Here is an 18,903-nt window from a genome sequence, read left to right as displayed (position 1 = left end):
GTTGGTCTGGAGGAAGTGGTATGCTCAGTCAAGTGGGGACATGGATAAAGGGCATCTTCATTTCCAGAGGTTTCTCTGATACAACTTTTTCCTTGTCCCTCTCTTCCCGTCCCTCAATTCTTCCCTTAGCTGTCTGAAAATGTGGTTCACCGCATGAAGGATTCCAGCCAGTCTCGCCAAGCAGGGCAGCCTGCTTCCCCTCCTGCCCCTCAACCTTCTACAGTTGGCACCTGCAAAGGCCCGGAGAAAGGTATGGTGGCTTGTAGGGATTCTCTGGAGGGCGGGAGTGGGGTGTGAAAGAAGTGACGAGCAGCCTTCCTGTCAGAACAGATTTGACAGCTGATGTGGCTCCTGTTTGTTTCTGGGTGATGTAAGCAACTCCTTTCTGATAGCTGGCTTTTAGGAGAATGTGGCTTTCATACGTGACAGACACTGTCTGCTCTGATGAAAGCAGCACATTAGTCAGAGTGCCTGTGACTGGGGCCAGACAGGCTTCCTCACTGTTTCGTTTCTCCATATGTAACAAATGGGGCGAAAGGGCTTGGTAACTCAGGTAAGAAGTTGCTGTTAAGGATCTCTAAGAGACGCACTGTTAGGTATGGTTCAAAGAGTGATGGGGCTTATGTGAACTGGGCCAGCTCGAAGGAATTGAGTTGATTTGAGCGTTGACCTCAGGACCTCGAACTGAGCGCTCACGTCAAGTAGTCGTGACCTGGCTCCTGGGACGGTTCACTCAGGGCCTCTAGCAAGGCTTGCCACCCCATACCTTTCAGGGGCTCCTCTTTCTGTGCCCACACTGGGCTCAGAGCTCATTTGTTTCCTGCTCTGTGGGGTCCATGACAAATTGAGGAATTTGTGCTTTTCTCCAAACAGTGACTTTCAGCAAACACAAAGGAATGAAACAATTTAAAAAGGGATATAAGGTACAGAAATATTAAGATATTACAAATAAATTTGGACATTCTTTGGGGCAGCTGCTATTCTCTTCAATAAATATCTCTTTATGAGAATCTGGGTCTTATCTATCACCTGCAACTTGTCTTTTCTGCCAGTTTTCCTTATTAGATTGTAAGACTGTAGAAGATACCCTGTCCACTCATTTATTGACTGCTGGCTGGGGATCAGGACAAGTGCCTCGTGCTTGTGCATGGCACTGTGTAGACAGGGCTTCCCCCTTTATGGCACACACGGCTCTAGTTGAGGAGCCAAATGCATAACCCTTTAGGTTCCATGAATCATGATGAGGCAACACTAGAAGCATACCCGTAGCCAAGGTAGCACAGAGGAGTGACTCGTTATTTTAGCGAGAGGCTTCAAGGGGAGATGATGTTTAAGTGGATTTTGAGAGATAGAGCAATGGTAGATGGGCAGTTCAGGCATGGTGAACAGTGTAAGTATAGGCCCAGAGGAGTGGCACAGCCTGGCCTCTGTGGGGCCCTGGAAGTGATTTGCTGTCTCTGGAGTACAGAGTACAAGGAAAGGGGAGCTCTTGGAACTATCCTCAGGGGCCAGGTCACAGATCTCTTCACAGAGGCCAGAGAGCTCTGCCTGCACTCTTAATGGCCAGGGGCTATAAGCAGGCCTGCTACCAGCTTGCCTCTGTATTGTCTGCCTCAGGGCTTCCCGAGCATTAGAGCAAACAGGTACCTGGGTTTGGACCCATCCTGAGATCTCTTTGACTATCTACCCGTTGAGGGGGCATATGAAATTCTTGAAGATGCTCTTGTCCCTTATTTATTTATTTTTTTAAAAAAGATTTTATTTATTTATTTTACAGAGAGAGATCACAAGTAGGCAGAGAGGCAGGCAGAGAGAGAGGAGGAAGCAGGCTCCCCGCTGAGCAGAGAGCCTGATGCGGGGCTCGATCCCAGGACCCTGAGATCATGACCTGAGCCGAAGGCAGCAGCTTAACCCACTGAGCCACCCAGGTGCCCAGCTCTTGTCCTTTAAATAAAGGGCTGGCTCCCCATGATATCTGTAGCAACTGACAGGAGGGGTGGGGTTGAAGGGGGCTCTAACTTAACCCAGTTCACTTGAAAAAACTGGATTAACTCTTGTGAGAGGGGGTAAGTGATAAAGTAAGCAAAGAAGGCCAGAATCTAACACGCACACATCAGCTTCAGCTTCAGAAAATGAAAGAAGCATTGGTCTCAGATTTGGTAAGTTTCAGCAGTTTAAGGAGTAAAAATGGTGGTTCATTTGTCATTTGGTTTTAGTTATGACAAAGTATTTTGCTGTTTAAATGATTGTGAGTTTGAGTTTCTGAATATTGAAGAACAGTCAGCATAAATGGGCTGTCTTGAAGTTGACTGATTTTAAGATATTTTTACTTTTAAAATCAGTGTTTGCTTTCATTTCAGTGATGGAACAAGATTAGAAAAAGAAGTTAAAATTAAATCCTTATGTCACACCATACCTCAAAATAAATGTCAGAGGAAATAAAAGATTTAAATGTATGAATTGAAGCCATAAGAGTACAATAGTAGTACATATAAATACAGTAAGTAGACTTTCTAAGCATTCCACCAACTCCATCAAGAAACCCTAAATTAAGAGAAGTGGGAAATGTAACTCTAAGGAATTAGACAATTTAGAAAAAAAATAAATGAAGAATGAATGATAAACTAGGGAAATCTAACATGACAGATTATTAATAGTCCTGATACAGAGAGTTCTTAGAGATTTTTGACAACTCAATAGAAAATGTGTACGAATGCTTGTAAACATGTGATGACGTTCTCCACGTTGCTAATAGTTAAAGACGTACATAATGAGTGCTTCCGAGGGTCAGGGAAGTGGGAAGGCTCCTAAATGCAAGGTGGGAGCGTGGATTAGTGCCACATTCTCTGCCACAGGTAGAGAATACATTGTGTTTGTAGTTACAAAAAAAGAAAGTTGTATGAAAAGCAGAAGTAATTGTGATAAATTATATCTCAATAAAGCTGTTGTAAGTAAACAAGAATAGGGGCATTATGTCAAAGTCAGAACTGGGCAGTGGTTTACTATTTTTTTTTAGAAGGTTTTATTTTATTTATTTGTCAGAGAGAGCAAGAGTGAGCACAAGCAGGGGGAACAATAGGCAGGGCAGGCAGAGGGAGAAGCAGGCTCCCTACTGAGCAAGGAGCCTGATGTGGGACTCGATCCCAGGGCCCTGGGATCATGACCTGAGCTGAAGGCAGCTGCTTAACTGACTGAGCCACCCAGGCATTCCTGGTTTACTGTTTTTTATTCCCAGTTGAGAACCTGGCATGCTACCAAGGAGCACTTAAGTGTGCCCTCCTTTCTGGGTGGAGCACCACTGTGCCCATCCTCCTGTGAGAGGTGGCCTGAATGCATGAAACATAGGATGATTACTTTCGGAAGTGCCTCCCTAAAGTGTTGAGTGCTGGAGCCTCTGAGTTCAACACGCTTGAAAAGGTCTTGGCAGTGGAATAGCAAATCCTCGCATGTTCTCTCACAAAGGCTGGTTCTTCCTCAGTATTTTTATGGAGTCCTAGGTGTGGCTGCTTTAGAAACTTGAGAAGGACCGGGGATGGGGGGGGACATTTGGCCAAGGCCACAGAAAGTGTTGAGCTTTGGCTGAAATATGGTTTAGGAAGGGCAAAGGTTGTGAGGAGAGGGGAGTAGCAAAACCTTCAGTGTCTCCAAGTGGTGGAGAGACAAGTGGACTGGGTTTGCTTAGAAATTGCCAAGTTGGGGCTCTTGGGTGGCTCAGCGTGTTAAAGCCTCTGCTTTCGGCTCAGGTCATGATCCCAAGGTCCTAGGATTCGAGCCCTCCATTGGGTTCCCTGCTCAGCGGTTCTCTGCCTGCTTCCCTCTCTCTCTCTGTCTGCCTCTCTGCCTTTTTGTGATCTCTGTCAAATAAATAAATAAAATCTTAAAAAAAAAAAAAAAAGAAATTGCCAGGTTCATGGCCATTAAAAGGTAGCCCCTACAACAATTTAAGAGCCCAGTAATATTAGAGGTGATGCAAGTCAAGTGATGGATAAAGTGTCATTAATATGAGGTGTTTGCCACATTCAGTGTTAAAAATCTGTAGAATGGGCTCCTAAGGGAAACATTTAAGGAGACCCCCCCCACGCCCCACCCCCACTGCCAAAATGAGACCTTGGAGGCTGTCCTTAGAGCATGAAGCAGAGCAGTGGGTTCCCTCAGCCCTCCCAGGCCTGTGTTAGGAAGATGACCTAGATTCCAAGTCATCATGAAGTGAGGAGTGATGGAATGGGAACACCACACTCAAGTGGCCGTGCCTGCTGTCTGCCCCATGCAGAGAGCAGTCCCGGTGCAGAAGGAGGGAGCAGACAGGGCTTCGGGCTGTGCTCCTTTGGACTGGCTGGGTCAACGGTGTGTTCTGTGTCTGTCTGTGGGGCACATCCATCCAGGGGGCTGCACTCCTGAGCCCTTTCCCAGATAACCACCATCCTTCATGGACCGTAGGGTGCTGCTAACTGTCCTTTGCTTCTTGTCTCTTTGCAGACTCCAAACTGCCCAGGTCTGAGTATGGTGGTGGCCAGCAGTCCTCTGGGGTGGAGGAGGATTTCCTCAAGAGGTAATAATCCCAAGTATCCGCTCAGCCCTGGCCCTGTGCTCTGACTGAATGCTCTTTCCTCACCAGATACCCTTCCTTGCCTGAAGGCTTAAGGGTTTATCTCATACATTTTGTCTTACTGAGATTGCGTAAGAATCCTTTAGTCCAGGTGGCACTGGTCCTAATTTAAACATGAAGAAATACCAAAAGTGGCCTGGAAGGGTTGACTGCTGATGTTCTTAAAAATTTACTTTATTTAAAATTTTTTTTTTACTTTAAAAAAATTTTATTTTCTTTAAATTCAATTAATTAATATATAGTATATTATTGGTTTCAGAGGTAGAGTTTAGTGATTCATCAGTTGCATAAAACACCCAGCACTCATTACAGCACATGCCCTCCTTAATGCCTAACACCTAGTTACCCCATCCCCCCAAAAATTCACTTTAAAAAGCTAGACTAAGTAGCTGAGTGTCTGGACCTTCTGTGTCTATGTATGCATGCTGGCATGTTTTTAGAGATAAGAAGAAAAAGAGCCCTCACAATTCTAACTAGTTACCTAGATGAACTGGCTCCAGAGTGTTGGTGACTTCCCATTGGCATAGGCCACACCCACAGAGAGCTGGCGACACCTCTGAACAGGGACCTGCATCCCACTCCATGAGGCACAGAGGTCCTCAGAATGCAGTGTGCACCCTGATTGTGCCCCGCACTAGTTCTGTGACTCTGGAAATCCACTGCATTTCTCTAGGTCTCTGAGAGGGCATTGCTAGAGTATACTTCCTTGATGGGGGTATTGTCCTGATTAAATATGTTAATACATAGAAAGCACTTAAGCCCAGCGCCTGGGAGAGTTCCCAGAGAATGTTAACTGTAGTTGTCATTGACAGACTTCCTCTCTACCCTTTAGGACACTGGCAGCCTAGGGGGCCCAGTGTCAGCTACAGTTGGGTGGCTCCCTCAATTAGGTCATCTGAGTTGGGTGTGTTCCATAGTCATGGACTGAAGCCCATATTCTAAGAATTTCCCCTCTCTGATCCTAGGGGGCCTCTCCAAGAATAACTAACCTGAATCTTTTTTTTTTTTTTTTTAAAGATTTTATTTATTTATTTGAGAAAGAGGCAGTGGGAGAGAGCATGACCGAGGAGAAAGTCAGAGGGAGAAGCAGACTCTCCGTGGAGGTGGGAGCCTGATGCGGTACTTGATCCTGGGACTCCAGGATCATGACCTGAGCCGAAAGCAGTTGTCCAACCAACTGAGCCACCCAGGCATCCCCTGAATCTTTTTTTTTAACGTCTAAATATTTAAAAAATGTTCAACTAACACTTGCTAATGAAAGACTTGGGAAATATATAAAATGGAAACATCACCCATAGATTCTGAATAACCCCTGTTAATATTTTGGAGTTTTTTCCCCAATATCTTCTTCCCCCTAGTTCAGGATTATTTTTTCGAAGTTAGGTATAATTTTATATCTTGTTATTTTCACATAGTTTTACAATTATTTTCCATTTGTTAACACCTTTATAAACATTTTTATTTCTAAAAGTGTTATTTATTGGTCCTTAATTTTTAGATTCAGGCTACTGACAAATCTAAGAATATATTGGTCTAATGTTGACATACTATACCATTACACTTTTGTACCATATATTCTTTAATTTGACCTTGATGGTGGACATTTAAGTTGTTTGTGTTCTTCTACACTATAATAAATAACTTTTCTAAGAGCATCTTGGTACTAATAACCTTTTTCTGTCTTTAGGATTATTTTACTAGGCAGAATGCCCAGAAATAGGTCAGAGGGTAGGAATAAATTCAGGATGAAGAGTTCAATGTTCCAAACAAAAGACTGCTGTCATCTAAACTGTTCAGGCTTTCAAGGGGAGGCAGAAGAATGTAGGGCTTCCCACCTCACCTGTCCACTATATAGGAGTGGTTAGCCCAGGATTGAACCTGTGCCCTGAGAATCTCTCATTTGGCATATGGCTGTCTGATTCCTCATCTGATGGTCAGGTTTCCTTCTTTTCCTAATCTGTATTGTCCTGGCTGAGAGAGAGTCACTGTATCCCCTTGCCTTGGGGACTACCGCTGATGCCTGAGCCTCTCCCACTGGCCTAAGAGCTCCCCTGGCCCACAGATCCCCACCCCTGCCAGCTGAAGTAAGTATGCAGAACTTTTCTTGGCTACCTTCTGCCAGTCAGGCCATCTGCATCTGCTTTCCTCCATCTCTCTTCTGGCACAGGTATAAACAGGAGCAGGCCAAGGTCCAGGAAGAGCTATTCCAGGTGGTAACGAGGGAAAGAGAGGCAGCCACAAAGCACAGGAGTGTATCCGTGAAGCGGGGGGAGGGCAGCGTTGACCAGGAGAAGCAGAAGTCAACCCAGCTGGTGAGTACAGAACTTCCTGAGCTGGCCTTTTGTGCTCCAGTGGCTCTGGGAGGCAGATGTTAGGCTCTGAAGCCTGATCTCTCTGAAGCTCTGGGGCCTAGCTCCACCTTTGTGGAAAGGGTGTCTTTCTGGGGGAGCCAAGGGCTTGAGTTCTTATAGCCCTGACTCTGCCACTGACTTGACTTGATTTGCTACCTCTGGCCTGTATTTTCAGTCTCTGGAACACTAGGTTATATAGTGAGGGCTGGATTATTGAGCAGTCCGGTCCTACTCTCTGAAAATTCACAACTGTCAGTGGTATATGTGCCAGGATGATGTGAAGGGAGAGTACTAGGGGCTTGAGGGCATGTAATAATGAGATGGAGAACACAATCTTTCAAAGGTAGGCAGTCTGGGTATGAATCCTAGCTCCCTGCTTGCTAGCTTGGCTCCATCCTTCGGTGTCTGTGAGCCTCGGTTGAGGATCATGATGTTTGCACATAGGATTGCCCCAGGGGTAAGGTGAGATAGTAACTGTCCTGGGCTTAGCATGGACCTGGCAGATTATAAAAACTCACTGTTATTGCTGTTATTGTTATTAATGCGTTTAATTGATAGGAGACTATTAGGATTCTTTCTGCTGTGAATGAAAGCTTTATGTCATACTCCCAGGAGTCTAGAAATGCCCCAGGCTTGACTAATTTAGCAGCTCACTGGCGTCATCATGGACCCCTGTTCTCCTTCTGCTCTGCCATCTTCAATGTGCCAGGCTGTACTCCGGCTAGACATTGCCACAGGTCAACGACAGCTGCCCCCACACCCTGCCAGGTCTTAATGTAAACAGGGACACATGCAGCAGAAGAAGAGAGAACTTTCCCAGAGTCCCTCAGCTGAAGGCCTCTTACATGGCCGTGGTCTGAACAGCACCAGGGGTGCATGGCTTAGCCAGTCCTCCACAGAGGGAACAAGGAGGGCTCTACTGACTAGAGCTGGGGCTCTTTTCTAGTCCCACTGGGGAGAGGGTGGGCATCTAGATAGAAGTAAGGCTGATAGTAATAATTCTCTCCATTCTATTTTTATGTGGGAAGACCCCCACACATCCAAGAAATTCTCTGACACCAAGTGGGTGTCCTCAAGTTCAACTCCGTCCTGAGACTCCACAGGGTAAGGACTTAGGGCACAAGACTTCCCTTTCCCCACACTTCAGAATCCGTTCAAGGCCATGTTGTTACCTGTGCTTCTGCCTGACTGGTTGTGAGTCAGAGGTTCCCATGATCCCCTCGTTTGACCGATTTGCTAGAGTGACTCACAGGATTCAGAAACCTTTAACTTACTAAAAGGATTATGAAAGGATTTAACTCAGGAACAACCAGATGAGAGAGAGCCACAGGGTATGCTATGTGGGGAAAGGTGCAGAGCTCCCATGTCCTGTGCCAGTGCACCACTCCCCCAGAACCTCTATGTGCTTGCCTACCTGGAAGCTCTTCAAATCCAGTTGTTTGGGGGTGAAACTGGGGTGAGGCTTCATTACCTAGCCATGACTGATTCAGTCACTGGCACTAGTGGTTGAACTCAACCTTTAGCCCCTCTCCACTCCCTTGACCTCAGGGGTAAGACTGAAGGTTTCAACTCTCTAATCATGTGGTTGGCTCCATTGGTAACTGGTCCTCATCCTTCCCTGTGGTCTGAAAGTCATCTCATTACCATAAAAAAAGGATATCTTTATCTCTGTCATCACTTAGGAAATCCCAAGCGTTTTAGGAGCTCTGTGCCAGTAACAGTAAAGACTAAATATTTAGTTCTTATTATAAATCATGATATCACAGCAAGGAATGGGGGTGGGCAGGATATGGGGTAAGAAGAATGGCTGTAGCAGCATCTAATGTCCTCTGCTTCGGAGGTCATGGGCTGGGAGATGAGCAGCAGCCTTGACCTGCCTTAGGTGGGTGGTCTGGTATAATCCGTACTTCACAGAAGGAAGTTGCAGACCACGTGAGTTACTGGACTGTGCCTGGGTGGTGGCTGGGAGGAAGGCTTCTGCACAGAGGTTAAAAGCTTCGGCAGTTATACAACACATGTTGGTTGAGCTAGATCCTCTGGGGAGTACGAGCAATACAGGAGCCTCACCCTTGGGAAATTGACACTCCAGTGGGGAAGACAGACTTAAACCAAAATCTTAGAAAAGGCTATATAGGTTTCAGTAGGCATGAAGCCAAGGTAAACACGATGTGCGTAGGAATGCAAAGGCGGTGGTATCAACTGCTGGAGGAAGACATACCTTTGACCTCAGCCTTGAGGGATATGACTGGGGCCCCTCCCACCGAGGGAGCAATTGGGGGGCGATGGGTGGGTATGGAGGAGGTGACCTGACATAGTGAGACAGGTGACTGAGGCGTGAAGCCACCTTGTAGAAGACCTTGGACACCTTGCAGACTTGACCCACAAGATAGCCCACTGTGACTGTGAAACCTTGGAAGAGTCCTGGAGACCATACGAACGGCAATGATGTGATCTGACTGGTGTTTCTAGAACCCTGTGGCATCCTGGTGAAGAGTCAGTTGGTGCAAAGAGAAACTGGGGTGAGGATGTGGTTTTAGAGGTGCTGGCAGTTAGTCTTTGTGGGGCAGGTGGTTGTCACCCCTCTGCAGAGAGCCTGACAACCAAGTGGAAAGGACCCTGGTTCTGGAGGTGAAGGGTTAAGCAATACAGCATGAGCAAACCAAGCTGGCCTTCTGGGGAAGGCCTAGCATGGAAAATTGCAGCCTTGGTGTTTCTTCCTTCTCACCTGGAACGTGTTAATTACAATGAAAGGGAATTCACAGCTTCCTCTCTTCCACCTGTGAAGGAGAAGGTTGGATCCTGCCTCCTCAAGACTGTCTGTCCTTGGAGGAGAACCTTTAGAGTCAGAAGGGGACTTAAATGACCTCACTACAGCTGTGTGGGTTTTCTATTTTAACAAAGAGTAACTTTAGAATACAGAAAATCCATCTTTATTTGATTTCCCCCTCCCCAAATTTCTGGATGGATAGTGTTCTTCAGAACCTGAGTTTTTAGGGAATAGTGAAGCAAGTGACTTCCTTCATTTTGGAAATGTTTATTAACTACTTTTCTGGGTGTTCCCATTTTTGACTGTTCAGCATCCATCTCTCCTTGCAGTTGGTGTCCCATTTCCTTTTGGGAATTTTCCTGTCTCTTCTTGTGCATTGTCTTGGTGGGATTGCAATCCCAGTGCCAGGGCCCAAGGGCAGCTAGTCAAATCCTCTCTCTGGGGACTTTCGTTCTGAGTGAGTGAAGAGGCGGGGGTAGCACTGTGCACTGCAGCTGAGGCCTCCTGGTCAGGATCTTCATGCAGTGAGGCCGTATCCCACACCTTCAACATACCCATCCGTTTCAATTCTGGTCCTCTGCCTTCTTGAGGACTGACCTATCTGCTAGTGATCAGATGTCAACTTTCCTTTGCCTGCGTTAGCTGGAGTTGGTTTCTGTTACTTGGTGCTGCAGCAGATGCAAAGAGATACGTGAACCTGGTTTTGAAGGCTTCAGCTGTCAGTGCGGACAGAGGAGAAGGGAAGCCAGTTCCAGGCCCTCTCTGTAGGTAGCAGGGGCTTGAGGCACTCACCTCGATGCTGAGCCATACTGTAGCCACCCTTTCCCCTTTGGTTGTTGTGGCTGGCAGGGCCTTTTAGCAGAGATGTCAAAACTGTACGTGTGCTTTGGAGGATTTAAATAAAAGGAAAAAGGTGGAGAAAGAACCTGAACAGAAGCATAGGGAATTTTCTTTCCTCATCTGAGCCTTCCATATGTGCAGATTGAAGGAGCCCTAGTGTTTGGATTGCAGCACATTCTCCTGGCCTTGGGGCCGGTTGGTTCCTGTGGCGGACATGGTGTGGTCTCTAGCTCTATGAGCCAGCTGCCTGCTTCTCCTTGGCGCCGCCTCTGTCTGGCCGGTGTCCTCAAGCCCTGCACCCTCACACCTGTAGCCTTGTCTGAAGAACTTTTCCCCGAGTATGCTGAGTGCAGTTTGACATTTAATGTGCTCTTCTGCCCTCTCTTTGACAATATTGATTTTCTAATCCTCTCCTGCATGAGGGAATGATTCAGCTCATTATTGGGAAAAGTTAATAAAGCTAATGACAAGGAAAGGTAATAATTTTTATAACCTACTTCTGATGACAGAAGTGTCTCTTTTTCCTATCTAGTGCAGTGGTGGGCTGTTTTTTGAGTATGTCACTTGCAGACTGGTAGAACCCCAGATATAATTGGGGTGACGGCCCTTTGTTTCAGTGGAGCCTGTGTTAGTAACGTATGCTTTCCTCTGAGTTGGGCAAGGAAGTTTGAAGTCCCAGATGTTCTAGAGAGAAGTAAGAACAGAGTGGTTTCTGGGGCTGGGTCTTCTGATGGGCAGAGCTTTACTTTAGGGGAGAATGAGATTTATGACCTTGCCTGTTAGGATTCCTGACACATTAGAAATGAGATTGAAGTATGTACACCTGATGGAAAGCAAAAACTTTGATTTTATTTCTTTCTTGGTGAGCAATTCTTCATTCTTTTCTCTCTATATTCTCTGAATGCCTATTATGTTAGGCACTGGGTTCATTTCTTGGTAAATGGAAACAAATGAGAAACAGCTTCTGTTCTTGAGAAGCTCTGTTCATTGGGGGAGGTAAGTATTCTCAGAAGCGACTGGACAGTGTCACAGTCTCAGACCAAAGGGATAGGAAGATAGACGAGGAGGGAGGAGACCGTGACAACAGCCTCTTCCTGGCAGGGTGGGAAAATCTTCTGAGGGGAGGTGACCCCTAGGCTGGATCTCGAAGACTGAGGAGATGCTCACCAGGTGCAAAAGGCTGAGAAAGTGTCTTTTCTTCTCTCTCTCTCTCTTTTTCAGAAAGGGTGTTTCTGATGAAGGATGCAGCCCAAGCCAAGGCTGAGGGCAGGTTGGGACAAGCCATTTGGCTATGGTCTAGGAGTGTGTAATGTGGCAGGCAGGTGTGGGCCTGGGATGAAATTCTGTAGGTCTGATGGTGATATTTGGGGGAGGGTTTTCTAATGCATTGAAAGAGATGCACAAGAAGAGAGCTTTTCTTCTACTGGACTGTGACCACGGGGAAGGTCTGAAATGGCAGATGAAGAATTGGGAACCAAATCCTGCCACTGGCCAGATGCCATAAATGCTTGTCCACCTGGGTGTGCCTGCCTGATCTTCTTGCACAAGAAGAGTGTTACACTACTGGGAATTTATCCCCAGAATACAGATGTAGTAAAGAAAAGGGCCATATGCACCCCAATGTTCATAGAAGCAATGTCCACGATAGCCAAACAGTGGAAAGAACTGAGATGTTCTTTAAGAGATGAATGGGTAAAGAAGATGTGGTCTGTGTATACAACGGGATATCACTCGGCCATCAGAAAGGATGAATACCCAACACTTGCATCAATATGGATGGAACTGGAGAAGATTATGTTAAATGAAGTAAGTCAAGCAGAGAAAGACAATCATCACGTGGTTTCACTTCTTTGTGGAACATAAGGAATAGGATGGAGGACATTAGGAGAAGGAAGAGAAAAATGACAAGGAAGAAATCGGGGGGAAGATGAACCATGAGAGACTATGGACTCTGTGGGAAGTAATCTGTGGGTTTTAGAGGGGGAGGGAGTGGGTGTATGGATGAGCCTGGTGATGGGTATTAGGAAGAGCACATATTGCATGGAGCACTGGGTGTTATATACAAACAGTGAATTGTGGAACACTACATCAAAAACTAATGATGGTGACTAACATAATAAAATAAAATAGATAGATAGATAGGAAGAGCGGCTGTCCTGCTCCGCTCTCCAGTCTGCAGGGGAGGTTTGATCTCCCACGCCCTCTTCTCATTGTTCTGGTGCTCCAAGAAGCTGCCACCTTAGCTCTGTGGAGTCTGCAGTCAGGATTTAAGGAAAATGATGGATTAGGAAGGTTTTGAGTTGTAATTTTCTGAAATCTGAGTGAGATGGGTTACAGCTATAGCCTTTCTTCCTAGTTCTCCCCTCCTACATCTTCGTGAGTCTCATTCCTCAGATTATAAGCTCCTCAAGGAGAGAAACTGGGGTCTTCTCAGTAGTGCTCAGTCAATTATAGATGTGCATGGATGGTTAGGGAATCATGGCTAGCTAGAGCTCCAGTGGCTGAAGGGCGTAGACAGGGCCTCCTGCTTTGGAGACTGTTTTTTTTTTTAATACATTTTATTTATTTATCTGAGAGAGATATGTAGGGGGAGAGAGAGAGAGAGTGAGTGAGCAGGAACGGGGGAGAGGCAGAGGGAGAGTAGACTCCCTGCAGAGCATAGAGCCCAACTCAGCTTGATTCGAAGACCCTGCGATCACAACCTGAGCCAAAGGATGCTTAACAGACTGAGCAACCCAGGCGCCCCTGGAGACTTCTGTACAGCGTCCTTGTCTGGCTCTTAGAGGCCTCCTTGCTGTGCCTCATTGTGAGTAGGTGGAAGCATGTACCCATGTCAGCCTTCTCTGCATAGCAGTTCACAGGTCTGACCTTTTCTAATAGTAAATCAAAACAAAACAGCCTTTCACTCTGATGACATCTTGGAGTCAGCTAGTTTACATGACTCCTAGTCAGAGACTTCCACACTTGGGGTTTAACTTGTATTGAAGAAGGCAGAGGGGGGGCCTGGTGCCTCAGGCAGGTGGTCAGGAAGTTCTCTACTTGACTTGCAGCTGAGGAGACCTGACACCTGGGGGCAGCTGTTTTGCATGGCTGTTTTAGAGCATTAGTGGCCTGGGGACTCTGGTGGCCTTGTCCTTATGCCTCCTCCAATCTGAGCTACAGAGAGAGATCTTGAATTCCTTTGGAGGTGGATTTGTTAACCTAGATGGCTGGTAAGATTGATAATCTGAAAACAAAATAAAACAAAAGAGTCTGCCATCCATAGACTCTTTCCTTGCTTTCCTAAATCTTGTTGTTTTTTTTTTCTCTCTAGATTACATCAGGGGTTGACAAACTTCCTCTGTAAAGAACCTCAAAGTAAATATTTTAGACTTTGCAGGGCCACATATGGTCTCTGTCACACATTCTTTGCTGTTGTTGTTTTTACAGCTCTAAAAAATGTAAAAACACATTCTTCCTCAGAGGTCATACCAAAAGCAACTGTAGGTTGGATTTGGCGGGTGAGCTGTAGGTTGCTGACCTCTGGACTAGAGAGATTGTAATTGTTTGAGTCTCTCTGAATCACCACATGCCTCAGGCAGCTGGGGGGCAGTGGTTCTGACAGGGAGATCCTGGCTCCTCAGGGGTTTTGATTCTGATGAGAAGTTTCATAGTGCAGCAGTCCCTAATCGCCTCAGTCTTCTGATGGGTAAAATGAAGGCTTTTCTGGGATCAGCCTGGTGGGTGGGTTGGGAAGAGTCATAAACATCCACTTGAACTCCTGATTTTTTTTTTTATATTTGGCATTTTTTAGAATTTCCATTTCTCTGCTGAAATTCCCCAACATTTACACATGCTGTCTACCTTTTCCTGTGGATCCTCTAAACCTATTATAAATTACCTAAAGTCTCTGATAATTCTGACATCTGGGTCATCTCTGAGTTTGGTTCAGTTTATTATTTCCTCTTTCCATATTGGGTCCCATTTTTGTACAGCTTCATGTGCCTTGTAATTTTTTTTTAAGATTTTTATTTATTTGACAGACATAATTTTTTTATTGATACTGGACATCATGTATAGAAGAAAAGTTGAGGCTGAGGAAAATAGTGCTCATGCCCAGAACCGGCTATCTTCTTCTTTTGACAGACCATGAGTGTGGGAGGCTGGGCACATCTAAGTCTGTACTTTAACAGGGTGTGGGCTTTGTTAGTGCATTGGATTCAGACTCTGAGCATTGGACCCAAACCTTCTGTTCAGCAGGACTTGTGATCTGAGCTCTGCAGGGTTTGTCTGGGTTGTCCTGCTTTCCCATCAGGCTTTTGGGAAGCCCCGCTTATCTTGTTCTGGGGGTGCTTCTTTGCACCTACTCCAGCTGCAGGCAGCTCCTGGTGCTGCTCCGTGTCAGGCCTGGAGTACCACAGGCTTCTCTCTATCTTCTGCTTGGCTTTCACATGTCTACTGGCCCCATGCACCTGTGCCTCAGGAGTCCATGAAAGGTGTGTCAGTCACTTCTCCTGTGACCAGGATTTTATTTATTTTTTCTTTTTCTTTCTTTCTTTCTCTTTTCAAACTGGGGAACTTTTAATTTTTTTTTATTTTTTAAATTATGTTCAGTACTTTCAAACAGTATAGGTCAGGAAGAAGAGGTTCCTAACTGATGCCACACTTATTTCATGTGTCCACTGTCCCCGTGCAACTGTGCCTCAAAGGCCCATGGAGGGTATCTCAGTCACTTCTGCCCTCTCCCCAGGACTTTCAAGCAATGTAGGTCAGGAGGAAGAGGATCCCAACTGATGCCTCATTTATTTCATGTTTCTGTTTGGTCATCATCATTTTAAGCACACTTCACACCCCAGGGAAAATGAGAAGGGCAAAGTCAAATGACTAATTTTTCTCCCTCTCTGAATGCCTGGGCCCATATGACTATTGTTGTAGGGGGCCAGTCCTTCCACAGGGTGGGCAAGCTCTCCACAAGGTACAGAGGACATTCCACACAGCTGACTGCCACCATACCCCATTTGCAGCTGCATTTACTCAAAGAGTAAGGCTGGAAGTGTTCAGTTTCTTAGAGAATCAGAGTAATTGTTTGGAAATGGTACTGAGGCTACCTGGATTCCTACTTTCCTTATTAAGGTCAAAGTAAAAACTACCTGGCCTTGTGGTCATATAGTTGGATAATTTTTAGAGATAGGAAAACTACAGATAGGCTCGATGAAAATGGTTCAGCCATATTTTTAGCTGATTACACACCAAAAAAGGAACCTTGGCTGTATTTCTCATATATTTTGTACAAAGTGGGGGTGGGGGAGGGCATAAAAACCAGTCAGAGACTAAGAACCTGGCACCCAAGTCCAGGAATGGCCCTTAGTGCACCAGCACTGGATCATGATGCTTGTGAGTGGTTGTGAGGATTGACCCATGGAGCCGTTGGCATGAAATGTCTGGTATCCAGGAGCTCCAGGAATTGGGCACATTGTTATGGCTAGTGAAACTGACGGAACTGTACCCATATGAGCCCATCTCTGGGGTTCCTTCACTATTCTGTGCTGTTTCCTTCCTGGGGCAGAAATGGGGGTAGAGAGGGTTGTGCATTGTTGGGCAAGTTATACCTCATCTATGGACTCTTGACAAGGGGTCGATGTGAACTGATTCCTGGAGCAAATCAGTCCTGGAGAGACAGACCGCAATACTGTGGAGGCAGTGGGGATGGGAGGGTGTTAAAGAAACATCTCGTTTGTGGGCAGATGTCTTGGGGTTTTTCACCTGAGTGGTATGGGTATCAAGGGCCCTCTCATTCAGCCTCGTCCCCGGCAGCACTTTGCTCTTGGTCCATCTCCCTGCCTGACTTCCCCACCTGCTGTGTGTTAGGATCACCCGGGAACTTGTCAGAGAGACCCATAATTGGATCTTAGGCCAAAAACAACTGGACTAGACTCTTTGTTGCTGTGACCCTGAAATCTGTGTTTTGAACAGTGCCCCCCCCCCCATGCAGGCCCGAAGCAGGCTCCTGGACTCATGTAGGTAGCCAGGGACCTCACAGTGGTTCTTCCCCTTTTGCTGTTGGGGCCCCTGAGGGAGGTGTTGTATTCCACTGGTGATGTGGCTCCCCGCGGTGCTTGAGGGCAGAGGCTATTTGAAACGCACACCAGGCCCCCATCCCTGATGCAGCTCACTGCCCACATGGGTGCCTTTGTCAAATCTCTTGGCCTCAAAAGAAAGTAGGACCTCTTTGCTGAGGATAGCTAGTAAAGCGCTCTGTCCTAGTACCATGCCCTAGGAAGGGTCAGGCAAGCTGGGTTTGGCGTTGTGGGGGACAGGTGGTAAGAAACTATTGCCAAAGCAGGCAGTGCCAGCTTCAGGACATGATTGACGTCAGGTGGCACCCGGCAGACTGCCAGCAGTAATGTGCACTGTGTGGGAGAGCTACTTCCTGTGGCAGCAGCCCATGTGATATTTGAGGCATGTGGCAGGAGCAGAAAGAAACCTTCTCCAGACATTTAGACTCCCTCGCCAGCCTGTGCATGGGCGGGCTATGATGGTCTAGTTGCTTCTTAGGTCCCTGGGACATGTGCCCTGAGTGAGCCCAGTAGGCCTGAGGGTTGAAGTCTAGGCATTGCCCCTGGATGCACTGTGATGGCGTCCTTGGGCTGGAAAAGCCCTATTGTTCCCTTAGCAGTTTGACACGTTTTGAACGACCAGGAAGATGGCGGTTACCCTGGCAGTGGGGAGTTGGAGGACTAGGGTGAGAGCATGTGTGGTGAGGTGGGATTGAGAGGAGCCAAAGGGACTGGGGTAGTAGGGGCGCTTGTCCAGACAGCGTCACCACGGTGGTACCAGCGGAGCAAAGGGATGGTGAATAGCCATCTCTGGTTCTTTGGATCTTAGTAGAAGGTGGAAGACATGTGGACTCCTTCTCTTTAAAGAAAGCTGTTGCTCTATGGACTTCTTAGGTGAATGAAGGGATTTCAGAATCTGTTTCAGAATGGCCCTCCTGTGGGAAGGGAGATCCCAACACTTGGGATGGTGAAAGATGTGCATTTAGCCCTCTTATTTAAGAAGTTGGAATTCCAAGTGGGTTTCACAGCCTGGGTTGATTAGGATTTTGTGCAGCTTCCTCCCTTTCACCGCCTCACGGATCTGCAGATGCCTTTAGTTTTCCCTTCCTGGCTCTGGTGTGTAGCTCAGGTGACCTCTGCTGTGTGCTGACAGAAGCTGGAAATCCTCATTAGCTGCTAACTTTGTTAGGCAAATGGCTGATTGCGGTTCCATTCCTGGTGTCATTGCTTCTAATTAGCAGATCGCACGTCTACGAAAATGTCTCTTAGCACCAGGGATGAGCTAAAGAGGCTGACAGCTGGGGCTGGGATCTGGAGAGAATTGTGAAAGAAGCTTTTTCTCTTAAGCCTCTTGAGGGACTCTGCTGACGACCTTAGCCAGGCTCCTTGGCCTCTGTGTGCCTGATGGGTCTCAAGGGGCCTGAGCTGCAGACTTTCTTGGAAAAACCCAGCAGCAGGGTGGGGAGGTGGTGGTGACCTGGGCCATCTTGACAGGCATCACAGCAGCAGGTGGCATCTTACTGACCTACTGCTTTGTGTCTTGTGAGAAGCCCGGGGCCTGGCTAAGAGTTTAGGGCTTTTTATATTTTGAGAAGGTCTTGTGCACCGTGAGTTAGCCTAAAATTATAGGGAAACCTGACTTGAGAACTGGGGCTGGAACCGGATAGTGTGTGCTGGCCATCCTGGCCTCTGAGAGGACGCAGGCCATCAGGGACAGTGGTGCTCAGTAGCGGCACCTGCTGTCTGTGTCTGCTCTGTACCCATCCCAGTCCTCTTCTAGAAGCAGTGCCCGCCACCCTTGCCACTCGCTTTGTGCCTGTGGATTGAGTGGAACTGGCCCTACAGCCCTAATTGATCTCGGCAGCAGTATGTTTTCTTTTTCTGTCCTGCTTGAGTGAAAATTGGGCTGGTGCCCACCCATTTCCATGCATGCCTCTAGGATGCCAGCAGGGCTGTGGAGAGGGGAGGGTCATGGTTTATTTTAAGTCAACTTATGTGGTTTATTCACATAGTCTTTGGGGGAGCTACCATTCTGCCTTTTCCTTTTTCTGAAAAAAATATTTTAGATTTGTCAATTAAGCAGATTGTGTTTGCCCCCTTGGATAGAGACCACTGCTGGCTACTGACAGGGTAAAGAGTGGAAAGGGATTATTTGACTGACAAACATCACCAAGTGGGATGGGAGAAAAGTCTCAGACATTTTCCCCTTACCTCTGTGTCCACTTAGTGGCTGAGTGAGGTCCCTATCTCATGTGTCTGGGCTACAAGATGAGGGCTCTTAGATAGAGCAGCATGTGCACCAAT

The 18,903-nt window shown here is 46.8% G+C and overlaps 1 protein-coding gene across 7 annotated transcripts in view; it reads left to right on the top strand.

Annotated features, from left to right (window-relative positions):
* CHCHD6 (coiled-coil-helix-coiled-coil-helix domain containing 6) overlaps positions 1-18,903 on the top strand; it is a 246,815-nt gene that overhangs the window by 19,675 nt on the left and 208,237 nt on the right. For all 7 annotated transcript variants that reach the window (XM_059161937.1, XM_059161934.1, XM_059161932.1 and 4 more), the window contains exons 2-4: positions 130-250; positions 4,477-4,549; positions 6,774-6,918. In XM_059161937.1, the coding sequence (XP_059017920.1) occupies positions 130-250; positions 4,477-4,549; positions 6,774-6,918 (339 nt within the window). The remainder of the gene's footprint in view (positions 1-129; positions 251-4,476; positions 4,550-6,773; positions 6,919-18,903) is intronic.

The sequence above is a fragment of the Mustela lutreola genome, chromosome 2 (genome assembly GCF_030435805.1).
Source record: "Mustela lutreola isolate mMusLut2 chromosome 2, mMusLut2.pri, whole genome shotgun sequence".
Lineage (NCBI taxonomy): Eukaryota > Metazoa > Chordata > Mammalia > Carnivora > Mustelidae > Mustela > Mustela lutreola.
This window is presented reverse-complemented; position numbering and strand designations above follow the sequence as displayed.